Source organism: Puccinia triticina, chromosome 17A (genome assembly GCF_026914185.1).
Source record: "Puccinia triticina chromosome 17A, complete sequence".
NCBI classification, from domain to species: Eukaryota; Fungi; Basidiomycota; class Pucciniomycetes; order Pucciniales; family Pucciniaceae; genus Puccinia; species Puccinia triticina.
In genome coordinates, this window is record NC_070574.1 from 286,266 (window position 1) to 304,641 (window position 18,376).

General features: G+C 51.9%; 4 protein-coding genes across 4 annotated transcripts; 3 read left to right on the forward strand and 1 right to left on the reverse strand.

Annotated features, from left to right (window-relative positions):
* Positions 1-988: 988 nt before the first annotated feature.
* PtA15_17A25 (uncharacterized protein) lies at positions 989-2,103 on the reverse strand (the record flags this gene model as incomplete). Its single annotated transcript, XM_053164357.1, has 4 exons — positions 989-991; positions 1,062-1,206; positions 1,271-2,025; positions 2,083-2,103. The coding sequence occupies 4 exons, from the start codon at positions 2,101-2,103 to the stop codon at positions 989-991; spliced, it is 924 nt and encodes a 307-aa protein (XP_053028099.1).
* A 162-nt stretch (positions 2,104-2,265) lies between these two features.
* On the forward strand, positions 2,266-6,097 carry PtA15_17A26 (uncharacterized protein; the record flags this gene model as incomplete). Its single annotated transcript, XM_053164368.1, has 14 exons — positions 2,266-2,343; positions 2,413-2,501; positions 2,567-2,912; positions 2,974-3,651; positions 3,718-3,825; positions 3,894-4,019; positions 4,108-4,217; positions 4,365-4,626; positions 4,716-4,899; positions 4,971-5,035; positions 5,104-5,275; positions 5,340-5,353; positions 5,474-5,658; positions 5,749-6,097. The coding sequence occupies 14 exons, from the start codon at positions 2,266-2,268 to the stop codon at positions 6,095-6,097; spliced, it is 2,766 nt and encodes a 921-aa protein (XP_053028100.1).
* A 2,127-nt stretch (positions 6,098-8,224) lies between these two features.
* PtA15_17A27 (uncharacterized protein) lies at positions 8,225-9,135 on the forward strand (the record flags this gene model as incomplete). The annotated part of the gene is made up of 3 exons (XM_053164379.1): positions 8,225-8,288; positions 8,496-8,552; positions 8,717-9,135. The coding sequence occupies 3 exons, from the start codon at positions 8,225-8,227 to the stop codon at positions 9,133-9,135; spliced, it is 540 nt and encodes a 179-aa protein (XP_053028101.1).
* A 5,747-nt stretch (positions 9,136-14,882) lies between these two features.
* PtA15_17A28 (uncharacterized protein) lies at positions 14,883-16,255 on the forward strand (the record flags this gene model as incomplete). The annotated part of the gene is made up of 4 exons (XM_053164390.1): positions 14,883-15,096; positions 15,326-15,527; positions 15,608-15,788; positions 16,208-16,255. The coding sequence occupies 4 exons, from the start codon at positions 14,883-14,885 to the stop codon at positions 16,253-16,255; spliced, it is 645 nt and encodes a 214-aa protein (XP_053028102.1).
* Positions 16,256-18,376: the final 2,121 nt, after the last annotated feature.

An 18,376-nucleotide genomic window follows, 5' to 3' on the forward strand; every position in this document is an offset into this window, starting at 1 on the left:
AGGATAGGGAACAGGACAGGATGACAGGACAGGAATAGGAAAGAGACTGTGAGCAACGCTGCAACAATTACAATACATGTATTGTATTGTATTTTCATGCAGATACATTCAATTACAATAAATACGTTTTGTATTGGTTTCACAAAACGATTCCAATGATAATGATACATATGTACAGTTTTTGGAAAAAATTACGATACAGATATGATATTTTTTCAATACAATACAGTGAAATACAATTACATGTATTGTACTTGTTGCACCGTTGCTGTGAGCGGCGACAGAAACTAGAATTCTGACAACAATCAGGCCAGCAAAGCCTCCCCCTCCTTGTTTAGGCAAGATCATCACTTGCAATCTTTGATTATGGTGTATGTCACAGTTTACATAAAATCATGAAGCCAATTTTGGCTGGGAGAGGTCAGCGTGCATAAAACTTAAAGTGACATCTCCCAGCCAAAATTGCAGTTTATGATTTTATGTAAGAAAATCTTATGCAATTTTGGACACCATAGCTGGACAAGTGCAGCCTCCATTTACTGCTGTTTAGGCAACTAACCTTGATTTTCTTCTTGCTAAGATGCCACCACAACATGCACATGTCACATGGCCATTCCTGCATGAACACAGGAATCCAAAAAAAATGGCTCAAACCTGTGCTGAGCAATTGACCCATGAGAATGCAATGCCCCGGGGCCCGGGGTTGGGGGCATGCCAGAGCGCCATCCCAAGCCCTGAACCCCGGGGCCCGGGGCATGGGTTTGGGTTACAGCCTCAAGTGCCGCCTGCCAAGGGCTGTCGGAGGCTTGCTTCACCCGGCAGCAGAGGAGATTTGCCAAGTTCGGAGAGCGTTCCTCTGACACACGGGGCTGGCGGGCACCACGGATGCCACACTCGTTGGTTGGTACAACGCGTCCCCGAGCGGGGAGCATGCAGAGGGGTGGATGAATTTACAAAAAAGAAGGATTTGACGGGCGAGGTGAAATGATTACTACGAAAGAGATCAGAGAAGAAGAGATTAGTGTGAGGGATGGTGAGGTCGAGGTGGAGGGCGGGGGTACCTTGGCATAGCGGTCGCTCTTGAGCTTGGCGCGCCGGTCGAGCAGTTCCTCGGCCAGCCGGCCCTCCTTCCGGGCCTTCTTGAGCCCGGCGTTGCCTTCGGCCGGGAGCTGCAGTCGGCCGGCGCCCCTGGCCTGATACTGGCGACTGTTAAGTTAAGGGTGGATGGATGAGTTTGAGAGTAGAAGAGTAAGAAGAGGAGGCTGCGTACATGTTGTTGGCTTCGAGGTCGTGGAAGGACTGTCCGGGCTTGAGGATGGTGAGTCCGGCGTCGGCGGTCTTAGCCGCGGAGAGCAGCCCCTTCTGGGCCTGCTCGTCGGCGAGCCGCTTGCGGGCTTTGAGCAGCTCGGCGGCCTGCATGCGGACGAGGAGGTGGGCGGCGGGCTCGGCGGGGGAGTCGGAGTCGGCGCGGAGGACGAGCTTGCCGGAGGCGAGTTCCTCGACGGAGAGCAGCTTGTTGTAGAGACAGGACTTGAGTGTGAACATGCCGTCGGGGTCAGGATGGTCGTCGTTGGGGGATGCGGGGACGGGCTCGAAGGCCCACTCCTCCTGGGGCCCGCGGGCCTCCTGCTCGGCGGAGACGGCGCCGAGCTGGTCGGCGGCGAGGTAGCGGGCGTTGGCGGTGCGGAGGGTGAGCTTGTGGGTGCTGTCGATGATGCGGGTGGCGACGAGGACGTGGTTGACGTCGGCGGGCTCGAGGCTCTGGAGGGCGGCTGGGTCGAGCGGGGCGGGGACGAGGGGGGCGATGGGGGAGAGGGGCGAGGGCTGGATGGCCAGGGCACTCGGCCGGCTCTCCTCCGCCCGCCCGGTCGCCGGCCGGATGCAGATGATGTAGAGTGGGCCCTGGATGTGCGCCTGGCTGGGCGGGTTCAGCCAGCCCTCGGTGGGCTCGGGGTGCTCGTCTGGCTCGTGCTGGTCTCTGCGGCGCTTCCTGTGTTTCTTCTTCTCCTTCTTGTCGCCCTTGAACTGATGGAAGCCGTCAGCTGGTGGTTTGATTGAGTGGGGATGTGATAGTTAGTTTACCATCAGTTTCGATGAAGACATTTTCGTGTGAGTTGGTGTGGTTGTTGTTGGTTTGTGGTTGGTTTTGTGGATGTCGTTGCTTATGTCAGCGGGCAGTGTGCAGTGCTGCCTGGCTGTATGCGCTCCTCCTCCTCCGCCGAGGGAAGGATGCAGCGAGCGACGACGAGGACACTGACACCGAGGATGGCACCCACCCACTGGAGACAACCACCAGGAACAACATCGCCCCTCAGCATATACAACTCACTCACCAAATCCAAAGTCAGTACCACCCAAACACAAACACAAACAACACACACAAAACACTAACACGCCCCCCCCCCCCTCCAGGTCCCGTTCATCCCCAAGCATCCCAACAGAATCACCTGGTACAACTGCGGACCAACCGTGTACGATGCCAGCCACATGGGCCACGCCAGGCACGTCTGCAACAACCAACAACTGCACCAAAGAAAAAGGCTGACCAACAACCTCAAAAAAACAGGAACTACGTCACCCAAGACATCCTCCGGAGGATTGCCAGGGACTACTTCGGATACCAGGTCAACTTCGTCATGAACGTCACCGACATCGACGACAAGATCATCCAGCGCGCACGCCAGCAGCATCTGCTCGACAACTTGCGCACAGAACTCAGCACCCTCACCCAGGAACTCGTCGGCCAGGTCCGCCAGAGTTTAGAGGCATACCAGCGGAACACCACCAGCAAACTGCTCGGAGACCAGTCCGCGGATATCGAACAGCTGCTCCAGAAGGCCGCCCGCGAGCCCGGATGGAAGGCCGAGATGGTCGCAAGGGAGGAGAAATTCGGAATGTGGATCGACGCCATGGTACATCCCTTTCCTTCCCATCCCAACACCTCTCTGTATCTCATCTCCCTCGATCCTACAGGCAGCCAGCCACAGCGCCCTCACCCGAGCTATCGGCGCTCTAGACCAACCCACCGAGAACTCGCAGTCGGAGGCCCACCGGCTGGTCGACGGCGCCTCGGAAGTGCTCTCGAAATGGCTCGACCAGCAGCACGGCTCGACCGTCGTCGACCACGCCATCTTCAAGAAACTCGCCGCCTACTGGGAACGCTCCTTCTTCGACGACATGGCCAGCCTGGGCGTCGAGCCCCCGAGCGTGCTCACCCGGGTCTCCGACTACGTGCCCCAGATCGTCGAGTACGTCCAGAAGATCGTCGCCCGGGGCTTTGCGTATGCCCACGAGGGCAGCGTGTACTTCGACGTGAACGCCTTCGACGGCGCCGAGGTCAACGGCGGCGAGTTCTGCCACAGCTATGCCAAGCTCCAGCCGGGCTCGAAGGCCAACAAGAAGCTGCTCGACGAGGGCGAGGGCGCGCTGGCGGCCGCCGACGGCAAGCGCTCGCCCGCCGACTTCGCCCTCTGGAAGAAGAGCAAGCCCGGCGAGCCCGCCTGGGAGAGCCTCTGGGGCCCCGGACGCCCCGGCTGGCACATCGAGTGCTCCGTCATGGCCAGCGCCGTCCTCGGCGACGCCATGGACATCCACTCCGGGGGCGTCGACCTCATGTTCCCCCACCACGACAACGAGATGGCCCAGTCCGAGGTCCGTCCCCCACATCCATCCCCCATCACCTCAGAAGTTAATTTCCATCTCCTTTCCTCCGCACAGGCGTACCACAACTGTCCCCAATGGGTCAACTACTTCATCCACACCGGCCACCTCCACATCGAAGGCCTCAAGATGTCCAAGTCCCTCAAGAACTTCATCACCATCGGCGTACGTCCGGCTCCCCCACTAACCCCGCCATGTGCATCTGTGTGCTGACCTTTTCAGAGATATCGTAGGACGCGCTGAAGCAACACTCCGCGAGACACCTCCGGCTCTCGTTTGTTGGCCAACGATGGGACCTGGGCATGGACTTCGCCGAGAGCGCGATGGCCGAGGTCCGCCACCAGGAAGCGACCTTCAACGTGCGTCAGCTGGTCGTCACAGCAGCAAGCGCCCTGCTCTGCTCGTCCTGGTCTGCGCATGGCTGATGCTTCTTTGCTATGAAGATAGAACTTCTTCGCAGTCGTCAAGGCCCTGCGGTACGAGCGGTCGGCCGAGCAGATGATCCAGGCGATCGACCTGGGCGCTTCCGTGGCGGCCTCCCACCCGCTCAGCGCGACGTAAGCCGCCCCCACGCTCCCCGCCGTAGCCCCGCCCAGGCCACTGACATACACACACACACACACACACACACACACACACACACACACACACACACACACACACACACACACACACACACACACACACACACACAGCTTCGAGAGCGCCCGCTCAGACTTCCATGCCGCGCTGTGCGACTCCTTCAACACCCCTGAGGCCATGAAACACCTGCTCACCCTGGTCGCCGAGACCAACAAGTTCATCTCCGCCGAGATCGGCGCCCTCAGGGTCCAGCCCGACGGCCACAGTCTCCGCGTCGTCTCCGCTATCGCCGCCTGGGTCAGCAAGATGCTCCGCGTCTTCGGGCTGGCTGAGCCCGGCCCGCCGGCGACCGGCGATCTCATCGGCTGGAACGTCTGCGATCCGGTGCGTTCTCTCGCCCCCCACTGCCCATCCTTCCACGCTTTTTTGACGGACCGTCTTCCCCTGGCCCGTGTCCCGCGCGCCCAGCGTAGGCCGAGCCCCAGGCGATGGAGCACTGGATCCAATGGTCCTCGTTCCGCGACCGCGCTCGCAAGGCCGCCCGCGAACACATGCTCAAGAAGCCCGCCGATCCCGCCGCGTTGACTGAGGCCTTGAGTGCGCTCTGCCAGCAACAGTTCGAAGCCCATCTGCGATTGCTCAACCTCTCTCCCTCAGGTACACGCTCTCTCTTTGGTCTCTCTCTGCTCGGGCCGGTGCTGATTTCGGATCTCTTTCGTCCCCTCTAGACCACGCCGACTCGGCTTCCTTTTTCGGCGGCCAAGACTTGCATGTGGACCACCTGTCTGAGCCCGTGAGTGTTTCTGCTCTCGAAGAAGAGGACGCGCATGTGGGGGCTGACGATCCAGTGGGGCCGGGCAGTTGAGGAGCACGCTGGCGGGCCATCTGCCGATCTGGCACGCGTTCTGGACGGCGCTGGCGGAGCTCTCGCGGCCGGACGCGATGCCGACGGCCGGCGAGGTGTTGAAGGCGTGCGACCAGCTGCGGGACGAGCGGCTGGTCGAGGTGGGGGTGGCGCTGGACGACCAAGACGGTAAGCCGATCCCTGCTCCGCCCGGCGTCCATGCACTGACCTCTCGGCCCACACACACCACCAGACGGGAAGGCGCTGGTGAAGCTGCTGCCCGCATCCATGCTTCTCCAGGCGCGCGACGAGAAGCAGAAGGCCGCGCGCGAGCGGGAGCGCCAGGCGGCGGCGCTGGCCGCCGAGAACGCCCGCAAGCGCCGCGAGAAAATCCTCCGCGGAAAAACACCCCCCGAGGCCCTCTTCGCCGCCGACCCCGCCTTCGCACGCTTCGACCCCAACGGCGTGCCCACCCATGCCGCGCCCGCCGGCGAGGAACTCGCCAAGTCGCGCCGCAAGAAGCTGCTCAAGGAGTGGGAGAGCCAGAAGAAACTCCATGCCGAGTATCTCGCGTGGGTCGCTGAGGGCAACTCTTGACACCCCCCCCTTCTGTACATGTCTTGCGCTCGTGCCACGCGCACTCCGCCAGCGATCCTCCACAGTCCACAAAATTACCACCCTTTGTTGCGTCCTGGCCTCCTTATTCCATCCCAGTACATACTTTTACTCCCCAATCACGCCGCCTACACGCCGCGCCCATCTCTCCACAACGGCCACGAAACATACCTGTCTTCTGCGCCCGCCGGCTTTCGTCCCATCCCCTGCTCCCATGAGAACCTTGGTTCTCGAGCGGGCGCCGGAAGCCTGATGCCGTCGCGCGGTCTGAGTGTGCCGCCGCCGCGCTTCCCTGCTGGGCCGCGCCAGCTTGGCGCCGGGTCTGGCTGGCCAACGCCGCCCAAGACCGCTCGTCTTCCGGCCCTCCGCTCGCACTCGGGGGCTTCCCACAACTGAGACGCTTGGCGCCTCCTCGGAGTGCCTTGGAGCATCTCTACCGGAGCCGCGACTGGGCGTTCGGGGGCGAACTTTGGCTGCCCGGGTTCCTGTTTTGCGCGCTAACGGGGGGCAGTCCAACCCGCGATCACCTGCTGACTTCTGCCGGTCGCCTCCCGGCCGCAATCGACCACACACACCTGCATCCGCTCGTCTTCATGCCTCGCAAAGATGGACGACACAGTATCAACACTTGCAGCTCACCAAGCAAGAAACAAAAAACTTCATCAATTGAATCAACGAGCCTCGTCTTGATAACGGGGTCTTTTCCGGTCATCGAGAGCAGTAAACACTCCCCTTGATGACCGGTTCTCTCTGATGATCGAGAGGAGTAAACACTCCCCTCGATGACCGGTACTCTCCGGTCATTGAGAGGAGTAAACATGACCGGAACGGACCCAGTCATCGAGGGGAGTGATGACCGGTTCTCTCCGGTCATCGAGGGGGTGTTCACTCCCCTCGATGGCTGGGTCCGTTCCGGTCATCGAGAGGAGTAAACACTCCTCGATGACTGGGTCCGTTCCGGTCATCGAGAGGAGTAAACACTCCCCTCGATGACCGGGTCCGTTCTGGTCATCAAGAGCAGTGTTTCCTCCACTTGATGACCGGGTTTGCTCCGGTCACCGAAATACATGTGTCCCGACGACCAGAACGTTCCAGTCATCGATATGTGTGCATCCTGATGACCGGAATCAGGCTTGCAGAGGGTGGTGGGTGCTGGTGGGTGGCGCTGGAGGAGTGAGCTTTCCGTCGGATTGCGAGTCCATAATTGGAGCTGAGCCGCAACTGCTGTGAAATGTGTCTGAGGGCCGGGGAACACAGGCCAACTGCCCCCCGGGCCGTTGGAGATGCTCTTAGTTAAGCTCGCAATGGCCCCGGCAGTGGAGCTTGTACCCATTGATTTTTCTTTCATGGCATCAGGCATCCTCTCCGGAGTCCAAGTTCCTCAAAGTTGTGGGGACCCTCTGGGTATCCATATGAATTTGAAACAAAGTAAAGAGAATCGATCGGAAAGAGAGGTGACTTGAGCGGGTAAGTGTTAATCCTTGAATTTTCAGTCTGCCGAACACAAGCTTGGCACTGCGCCTCACCGGGCCGAAGATAGTCGCGGACGAGGCTTGCCGTGATCGGCACGCTGCCGGGTAAACTATGCCCTAGTGCACATGCGACAGAACCTGTTCGATAATCTGCCTTCTGTCGTTTTGCTTCCAGGCTTGGCACACGGATGGCGCTGGGTTTGACCCGCCCGTGTGGCGAACGTCAGAAGACCGTTTCGGAACCAGCCGAAACATCTTGCCGCAAGTTCGAACATCCTCGAACATCCTCAATGCCGGCACACGAGCTTGGCACGTCGGGCTCGGACCCTCGGTCGTCAATGATAAATAAGCCATGATCCCCTAACCTATGCCGCGCTGTCCTTTTTACGTAACGTACCTGCTCCATTCATAGAATGTTGCACCATGATCCCGCGTGTCTCGTCCTTTATAAACCATTTAGGCATCAGTTGCGCCCACCTCCAAGGAAAAAATCATGCGGAAAAACCAGTGAGGATATGTTTGATATCCATACATACCATTTTTTTGCACGATGTTTGTCAAATAGTATGAATTCCTAAACCTGTTTATACATAGCTTAAATAAATTGTATGTCTACTGGACACACAATTGGCAACACCAATATCGACCCCAAAAATGCGTGCCAGACCATTGGAACGGGTGTCATACGTGATCATGAAACAGTATATCAGACTTCCCATCTACAACCAATCAATGGTTATTTTGTTTAGCAGTCAAGTCAAGCCAGTAGATACTAGCTGCCTGAGAAAATGTGTTGTGCCCACCGGCACAATGTGTTTCGGCAGCGCGTGGATGGGGGCGTTCTGCCTTGGCGGGCACGGTCAGGCGTCCAACTCGCCCCGCTGCTTACATGGAAAGGCGTCTATAAAACACCCGCCGTCTGGTGATCCCAGCGGCCTTTTTGTCAGCTTGCTCGCCACAAATACTCTCCCCTATTATAAGTCACTCTTTACTACAAGTTCCAACTCACATCAAGTCCGGCATTTGGACTCAGTTACTTTCTACTTTCAGAATGTTGTTCAAAACTCAATCCATGGCCATTCCGAGCGCCCTGGTCCTCTTGCACATTCTCTCCAGTATGCTAGTGACCGTAGGAGCGGTCAGCAGTCCGGTTAAAAAATTATCATCTTGGCCATCTTTTTCACGAAAGCCATTTTTCAGCAGATGTGAGTCCACGTTCATGATCCCCGAAGCTTCTCCTCACTTGTCGCGATGAACGAGTAAGCAGACAGAGAAGCCCAAGATTGGAATCAGCTTCTAACAAACATTCCACATTTGACCAGCTTCTTCAAAACGCTATCCACGAGTCGGAAAGACAGAAGGCGACAATTTACGGATGCGTAAGTGCTATTTCTTTGAGACGTGTCCAACTTAATCACAAAGATAAGCTAACCATTGGCGTCAACACCTGGCACTGGCTCACACCTCAACCTTCTTCCAACAATTGCATACAATACCTCAACTTTCTTCTAACAATTTCCTACGCACAACTTGGTCCGGAAAGTATCCGATTCCGAGAAACCAACTACCCTCATTGGCAAATTAGACACCATTGCAGAAAATTACCCAGAAATACATTATAAATCTGCTAACGGGCGCGTCAAAAGAATTGCCGAAATCCTGCCGATTTGCGAGAAACTTATGAAAGAGAACAAGAAGAATACCGATTTCGAAAACAACCTCGTTGAGATATATGCGATGGTAACGATTTCCCTGCAAGAGCGAGACATTGATGCAAAATCCGACGTGGTGGACATAGCCCTTGAAGCTCTCTCGAAAATATTCCAAAGCGCTATCAATTCTGATGCGCGTCACAGAGAAACAACAGCGATTGTGTTCGACCGTTTACGCAATGAAAATCCTCAATATGTGCGACCCGACCAAATAGTGCAGAAATACGAAAGCAATGCTTATTCAGGATAAAATCGCCAGCTTTGTTTAAGTAGTACTAGAAATCATTTCAAGCTGGATAATTTCCCCTCGACACGTCTGCTTAATAAAATAAGTCTCTCAGTTAGAACACTGTGTTATTTACGCAATCATGCCCAATTTTGCATCCTAGAAATCAAGCACCTGCAGAGCCAATCAGCCAAAGGAGGCCTGCTGGATGAGGGCTTGATACATGTTTGTGTGTGCCGCGCCAGAACGTGGCTTCGAGAGTTCTGCGTCCGCGAAAGGGGGCGTCGACTCGCCGAGCTGCGCATGTGCACGTCATTCAGACCCCCATGCAGCTCTGTGCGCGCATCCAATACCCCCATGAGGCAGCTGTGTCAGGGAGACCAGCAAGTGTCTCTCTGTGGGGATCGGCGTGATCCTTGCCAAGCCAGAGGCCCAAAGCCTCCGTGTCTTCTCCGCTATTGCCAAGTAAGATGCCGACAGTCTTCAGATTGGGAGAGCTGGGCCCTCTTGATTCCAGTTCTTTGCAGGTGATTGGTGATCTTATTGAGGAGAAATCATCTTCTTTTTGGATATGCGGTTTTCTGGTTGGCGCCGCGGTGACTCTTGAAGTTGGTTGCTGCGGGAAGATCTCAGTTTTGCACCCAGAAGCCAATTGAAATAAAGTGCAAGAATTCCACGATTAGGGGCCACAGAATCATGCTGTTCTGGCACTGCGAGTGACGGGCAAAGGAAGTCAAACACTTGCAAGGAGGACAAACTGCTCTTCCAGGATGCCTGTTCAAAAAACTTGAACCTGCTCTGAATTTCCTCAGGGTTTCTCATTTGAAAATTGATTGTTGTTAGCAAAGCTTGCTTGCTCAATATAGTACTTCATGTGGCCAATGCTTCTCTGAAAAAATGAGTGGCCCACTGACCAGCGTGATCATGTTTCTCACACAGCAGCAAGCAGATTCAAACGGACTCTTGGTATTTTGGTGACGATGGCCCCTAGTACTTGTACCCATTGATTTTTCTTTCCAGCTCACTGGACCACTCATGGCATTCACTGTCCTTTTTAAACCTCTCCTTAGTCACCTCAACATTATGGGGACCCTTGGGGCTAACGCCACGATCGGCTCAAGGGCAACAGCCAGTGACAAGTTAACAACCAATACTGTTCATATGAATTTGAAACAAAGTAAAGAGATAGGATAGAGAGGAAAATTCAAGTTTTGATCCTTGAATCTCCAGTCTCCCCAACAGAAGCTTGGCACTGCGCCTCCTCGGCCCAAAGATAGCTGATACTTGCTGTGATTGGCTTACCGAACCTTTGCCGGGTAAGCAGGAGCTGTCTCTTAGTTCACATGCAACAAAACTTGTTCAGTAATCTGCCTGGGTTTGTTTCGCTTTCAGGCTTGGCAAGCTGATCAATCATGGAACTTGATTCTGACTTTCCCCGGCCGTGTGGCGAAAGTCAGAAGGAGGTTTCGGAACCAGCGGGAACATATGTTCGCAAGCTGGAAAAACCTGAAAGCCGGTCGATACGCTTGCCAGGGCGCCCGATTGCCAAAGATCCCCTCAACTGACATTTTTACGCTTTCGTTTTTACGTAACACCATTGCTTTAGTGATAGAGTGTTACAATGTGATGTTTAAGCATCAGTTTTACCCACTTGAAAGGAAAAGGATTCGGAAAAACTAGTGAGCATATGTTTGATACACATACCATTTCCCAGATGGTTTGTGTACGATTGTTGTCAAAGAGTAGGAATGTCTAAAACCTGGTGGCTGATGTTGAGTGGGGGGAATTCTAAAAAATTCACTCATTGACACAATTGGCAACAGCAAGGTCGCCCACAAGATACGTGCTGATCAACCATTGAGGTGGGTGAAATCCTTGATAAAACAGTATATCGGTCTCATCTGCGATCCATGTACTTGCGCCCTCAGGCTGTACATTTTTCGGAGTTTGCCCCCAAGCTCCCCGAGGAGAAGACCCTTTTGGGGGCTGGGGACGACACACGTGTTGTGTCGCCTCTCAGCGCATCCGCGCCCGGTCTGCTCTGCGAGACAGCTCTGAGCGCTCAGTGGGAAGCGTCTTAAGGAGGTCCCATTGTGAGCTCTCACTGACAGGGAGGGCGGGTGGTACTGCCAGTAAGAAATCAGACTTGATGAGCTACTACTTGGAAAACGGATGGCAAAAGTTGGATGATGGACAAGGGGGGCTAAAAAGAGACATAACACAGCGTAGCGGGCTTAGTTTTGGTTTGTTGGTGGTTAGTGCTCACTGCTAGCTTAAATCCGCTAACAGCTAACAGGGAGCCCACACACATCCCAACATAGTTCACACCTTTTATCTTGTAGATTAGTCATATTCACACAGGACCCTGGAAAGCCCCAACCAAGCCGCCTCATGTAAATTCAGGTTTTGGATGTAGTGTTACACCAGGTCAGTCTTTATTGTAAATTGTTATTTATTTCAGCCAGTAGTAGTAGTAGTAGAATGAAGAACAAAGAAGCAATCTACACAAGTAAACTGAACACAAACAACAACAATGAAGAACTATCAAAAACTAGAACAACAAATAAGCTGTGACTCCCTGAGTTTGATGACTTCTCCTCCTCTGGACAGATGATCCTTCAATGTGACGGTTTTCAAGTGACTTGATCAAGTGATGTGATTAATCCACCAGCAACCAGTCAACACAATGAGTGAGACCAAGAAAGAAGTTCAGCCTGGTGTTTATCAAAGCCTCCATGAGTACACTTCATATTGCATATGAACTATGTACCGTGTCCACAAATTACACTCAACATTGGATACGCAGGGAAATTGGGTTTTTCCCAATTGGACCTGGTTTAGATATAAAGTAAATAAAGAGGATTCTTTGGGAGAAAGGCCCAGTGGGGCAAAATTGGACTAAAGAAGCCTAGTGTGGTTGGGAATTGAACCCATGACCTAAATATTTGGTTTTTGCTTCCACTGTGGGTTTGGATCTTGGAAAGGCAATAACCTAATCTGGGGCGCCGGATTGGAACCTTGCATCAGGAGCATTTTGCAAAAACAAAAAAACTCCCCTGGATACGTGCTACATAAGAGCATGTTTACCAGTGGCTAGTGTAGCTTGCAGCTAGCTAGTTTAGCCATCAAACTCAACCACACCGGGCTGAGCTAAGCCACAGCTAAATTATCATGAAGCTACAATTTGAGCCAACCCTTGCTACATGTAGCAATTGTTGTCTCATGAGCCAGCTATCTACCCTATTACCTGCAAATATTACAAAGCTGACACATCAATACGGTCAAATGATCCTAGGTTGGGGATCACATTAAACCTTCTTAACTTTAAGAATCCTCCCACTGGGCTCTTAGGCCCTGCGGAGGACAAACTTCTTGGCACACCATGCGCCTATGACACGCCTGCGTGTTGGAAGGAGGTGCTATATTGCTACCTTCCTCCACCATGAAGGGTCTCCTCTCGCAGTTGAACCATACATTGGGAAGCCTGGAACCAACCATGGAGATGGAAGGCTTGGGCTTCCCTAGGAGGTGGAGCTAAAGGGAAACCCCCTAAACGCTCAGCCTCTGAAACATGTAAAGCTTGAGGGTGCAACCTACATGGACTAAAAAAACTGGTGACAGGGAGTTTGAAGGTTGGCACAAGTCAACTATGGCCACAAGGGCAGAAATATATCAGCTTAGTGTCCCCAGGGTGTGACTGTGTTTTTTTCTTTCTTTCTTTTCTTAAGAAAAAAATGTCCACCTGAACATCAGGGTGGACATTTGTGAGCAGCAGTGTCAGCCTTAGAGAAATTAGTACATGTCCAAAAGACCTCCTTAATCCTTTATATCAATGAGCATTTATTTTCTATAGTTTAAATCTTTGGATTGACTTTGTGTGTCAAGGAAAATTCATTGCGTACAGGAATTTCTGTTGAATACACCACAGGACAAATCTGATATCCATTGGATGTCCTGTTGGACATGTCTTTTGACATCAAGTGCTTGGACAGTTCCAAGATATAACAGAAGATAAAAACCACTGGATGGTTTGGAACAATCCAGCAGATGGTTGAAGAACTGTCTGCTGGATGTCTCTATTCTTCAGCCAGGATGTAGAAATTTAATCACCCTACTGGCCCAAAGAACATCCAGTGAGTGCCTGCAGCCACATTGCCCTCATGCAGGTATGGAGACAAATTCAAACACGCAAACTGCATAGGAACACAAATTCCATCTTTGCACCTCACCACTCTGCCAACAGCGCCACAAACAATACACCCACGCATGTGGGCCACCTTTGTCACTTAAGTACCCTACTACAACCAGCAACACCTCTCTGACCCGAGTCCACCAGTGTGTCCATCAGACACTCTTGATCAATTGCACATTCTTGATTGAGTTCCAAGCGGGTTATTTTTGGTGTCCATTGGACACCCTCATGAATCAAGAGTGTCTGATGCACAGTGTTGTTTTAGTGTCCATAGAACACTCTCATTCAACTTAAGGGTGGCCAACGGAAAATGTTGGTTTGGTGTACATCAGACACTCCAGCCAGAGTGTCCAATGGATGCTTCATTGTTTGAACACCCAAGATGTCCATTGGAAAATCTTAATTGAGAGTGTCCAATGGATGGTTCTTTGGGATGTCTACCCAACAATTTTGAGAGCTGAGCAGCACATGGATGCTTTAAAAAAGTGTCCATGTGATGCTCAGTGCACCTGCCATCTGCGGAATGCTCCCCTTGCATCCGGTGGACGCTTTTCTGTCAAAAGCATCCACCAGACCTTGAGGCCTAGTGTGAGTAAAGAGATGGTGCAGATTCGTTTTTTGGGTTTTTGATTTTTCACTTTTCCAGCTTTTCCCATCTACCAAAATGGTGACACCATTGGATTCTACAATCAAAACTACTCCGGAACATCATGAACAACACATCATACACCTCTCTGTATCAGATCTTACAACCCCCTCAAGACACATGTCCAGTTAAATACAGACCAACAATACCCAGGTACATGTAATCTGTTGCATGAACAGCCCACAGCCCAACATATGCAGATCTTATAGGCTCTGGGAAAATCAAGCCTAGATTTCCGTCCAAAATCTGGAAAAATCTGAGTTCCCAGATTCACAGGAAGTCTTCCATTTCCCTGCCAAAAAAACGATCTGCAGGGGCTCCAGATGTGACAGAAAGTCCACCAGTGTGATTGCAAGTAGATCCATGTGGATAATATTGGAGCGAGGTTGATGAATGATTTCTACAAGAAAGAGGAATCCGGGTACATTGAGGATCAAAAGGCGCCAATCAGGTGGGCCATCTTCCGGGCGCGTGAAACCGTTCCCATTTTCTCACGCCAAGAAGATGGGTCTTGGCGAGGTCAGTGAGACGCCTCGCCCCTGTGACGGTGTGGCGGGACACGGCCATCGGAGAATTTCGGTTGACTTGTGGCATAAATATGTATATGTAGTCGACTGAGACTTGAGCAGGTTGATGATCCCTTGTTTGTGCAATTCCCTGGCGAATTAAAATTGAGCGCAGTTGCCTATGGCGACTGAGGATGAAAGGGATTGTGCAGGGATGATCCCTGGAATGGCGCGGCCGCTTTAATTAGCCCTGGCCAGTAATTACTGAGTTGGCGTAGCCAGGGCGACCAGCCGCAACCAGCCCATTCCCAACCAGAACCATCAAGAACCCCTTCATTAAACACTCGCTTCATCACTCACGACCCAACATATTAAACCGAAAGCCAACCAAGCCACACGAAAAGAAACTCGGGCCGCAAAACAAGCCATGGCCACCCCTAATCCATCCATCCACCACCTCATCTCGTTTTACAACAACAACCAGACAATCATCCAGCCAGCAGCATTCAGCGAGCCAGAAAAGAAACTGATCGAGCGCCCAGCCGAAGAGTGCTATCAGATCGACCTGCAACAATGGCTCAGCTTGGGCCAACCCCAGCCTACAGCTGCACAAACACAGGCGAAGAAGGAACAGGAAGCCGGTGAGCGAGATCAGAGAGAAGAGAGCGTCTATCTACCGAGACCGTCCCAGCTGACTCTGCATCCCTCCAGCTCCTCGTCCATCCACCTCCCGTCCACGCCCCCCAGTCCCGCCCCGAAAGCACGCCAAGAAACCAACCACACAAGCACCTCGCCACCCCCAAGACTTGCAAGACGAAGATGATTTCGCAGAAGATGATGATGATGACCACACGGATGATGATGACCAAGGAACTATCGACCTCGGCTGCTTCAGGAAGGCCATCCAAGCCCTCTGGGCCACCCTTATCCACCAACATTATCCCCACCATCCCTCCCACCACCAGCACTCTTACTACGACACCCATAACCAGAAGATCACCCTCCCCGGAGCCATTGTCCGCGCCGTCTGGACCCGCTCAGGCTTGGACATGCCCACCCTGGCCCAGATCTGGTCCGTCCTCTTCCGTCTCTACTGGCCTAAACACGCAGAGATCCTGACCGACTCTTCGCATTTTCTTCTTGTTTGTATAGGGAGTCCGTCGATGGCGCGAAGCGGGGACAGCTGACCTTCGAGCAGTTCCTGATGGGCACATACCAGATCACGAAGATGCGGCGCAAGCGCGGGCTGTGGCCTGGCGGACGAGCGACGCCGCCGACGAGCACGGGAGTCGCGGCGCCTCGGACGCCCGCCGGCCGCAGGACGCCCCCGCTCGTCCACTCCTCCCGCTCCGCCTCCGTCTGCTCCTCCGCCTCCTCCTCGGACGTCTCCCTCCTCGACCTCCCCCTCTCCCTCCATCATCGTAACATCCCCATCCTCCATCCTGACTCTGGCCCCCGTTTCTTCAACCTACCTAACTCCTTCCTGGCTACTAAGAACAGCCATCTTTTGTTCTGATCCTCTCCCGTCGTTCTCTCGCTGTACACCATCTTTCCTTCCCCTGTACTCCACACCTTCTTTTATTTCGTTGTACTTTTTTTTTCTTCTTCCAACCATTTTTTCCCCTTTTTGAATAGATATGTACACCTTTTCCCCTCCTGTGTGCTTCTTCTTTACCTTGCTTACCTCTCTCTTTATTGATCATCCACGGCTGACCTTTTGACACCACCGCCCGTCTCCTCACAACCCTCAAGTTTAAACACATCGAGTCTCCGACGATCAACTTTGTTTACGCATTATAACAACACTCACTACGAAGAAAAGAAACACTCTGCTATACATACCATCATCAACAACCTCCTTCCACTTCTCTTCTTTGAAAAAATACGCACCTCACTACATATTCCTGTACTGTAAACTTCCCACTCATTCCACTTCCTCCATCTCTTTCCTTTTTTACTCGGACAATTCACTTGTACTTTTTTTTTGCTCGTTTGGTTGACTGATTTACGAAGGCTGGACACTCTCGCATTGTTTTTTCCATGTTATATGTACCCGTCGGGCGCCCCGTGTATTCTCTCTATTTCACTTGTCTATTGGATGTCTTCCATCCCACCTCGTGTTTCCTGGGGAGAACAGAAAAGGGGTTTCAATTTTCAACGCATTTACTTTATTGATCTGGGTGCATGCAGAGAGAAGAGGGAACCGGGCGTCCCAACATTGGTCCTTGCTTTCTTGAGAGTGGTAAGCTTTCAGCGCAGACATGCTGTGGTGGGTGTTTTTATTTTATTCCAGGTGCTGGGTTGGGTTTAGGAAAGTGCCACATGTGCCTTTTTGAGCCAGAGCTGGACATCACATGATCTTGCCAAGAAAAAAAAATTGATTCAAGAAAAAAAAATATACAGCTTCTGGGGTGCTCCAGAGGGCACCAAAAGTTTGTGGCTTTTAGAAAGCACCAATCACACCTGCTATAGTATTTCTTGGGGGTAGTACACACCTCCCACGCTGAAGCTGAAAGTGAGGGGCCATGTAGTCAGCCTTCCTAAGAGTACATACAGCAGCTTGTTGATGCCCAACTGGCACCATATTTTGAAGCTTTGGGAAAGTCTCCAACAAACTTTCTGTTCAAGTGTCTAGAAGTCTACTGTCTCACCATTGAGTCAAATTGACATTTTATTTTTGCATCAAGCATTTCTCCTCTTGACAGCAATCATCCTAAATCAACCCAAAACACCTCATTTCCCCACCCCCAAGGAAAACTTTGAGTTTGATTCAATCTATTATTTATTGCAAGTGATTATATGTAAACTTCACACACCTGACAAATACCTTGTTACATAATACCATGTATATGACTGCGCATATTTCCCATGAAACATTCTCCTGTTCCTCTGAATACCTAGCCAAAATTCTCATCCTCCATCTTCACTACAACACAAATCTAATTCACATCGTTGGCCACACAAATTGAGCCTGAGCAACTCAACAAAACCTATCTCACTCACAATAATAACACCAATGCCTGCAGTTCATCATGCCCTGGCCTTTATGGGTATACTTATCTCTTGTCATGCACTGCAGGATATTTGTGACCCTGTTGATAGTAGCTTTTGTTCCAGTCAGGCAAATCAGGTTAAACAGAAAAACAGCCAAGATCACTGTGGAAGAATGTCATTGACCTCAGGGATCAAGTGCAAGGAAACTATAATCCAGAACTCTTTGTCCCCAATGGATCATGGAAACACTATACCCACACTAGCAGATCTAAAAAATACTGGCCAGTCAGGGCTCAAGTCTAAAAATCAGTTCCAGGGCCCGGGGCCTGCGTCCTCTAATCCACATCAGGTTTCCAAGGTTCAAAAATTTGTGAATAAAAAATTAGGAGCTTCCTTCAAAGGTGCAATTGATAACACCCAAGCCAAGAATACAGATAGCAAAGTAGATCTTTTAGGAAATATTTTAACATCATCCTACATGATAACAGCAGTTGAGGAAGGAGTTCCAAAAAAAAAGAGAATCATCATCTTCAACAGAACTATTTCCATCCAAGGGATTGGAATTTAATTCAATGAAGAATATTGGGAGGTCCATGGCAACTTCTAAAATAAGAAAAGCTCCTGATGATAATAGTCAACACACTGGAACAGGAGGCAAGAAGCTTAAATCCATCCAGCCTTTATTCAAACTTTGTGCACAAACCAGAAATCATGATATAATGATGTTGGGAAAATCAAAGCCAGAAGGCAGCTCTACTGGAAAGTCAAGCACTCTCAATCAAATAAAAGAAGCAAGTGCTGCTTCCAAAGGTGCATCAATTTATTTGAAGGAAAATGGAAGGGTCTTCCACTCAATCCAGTTAGTTAAAACAAAGAGCTCAGGTCTAGCTGATCCCAACTGTGGCACCTCCTGCATTAATACAGGAA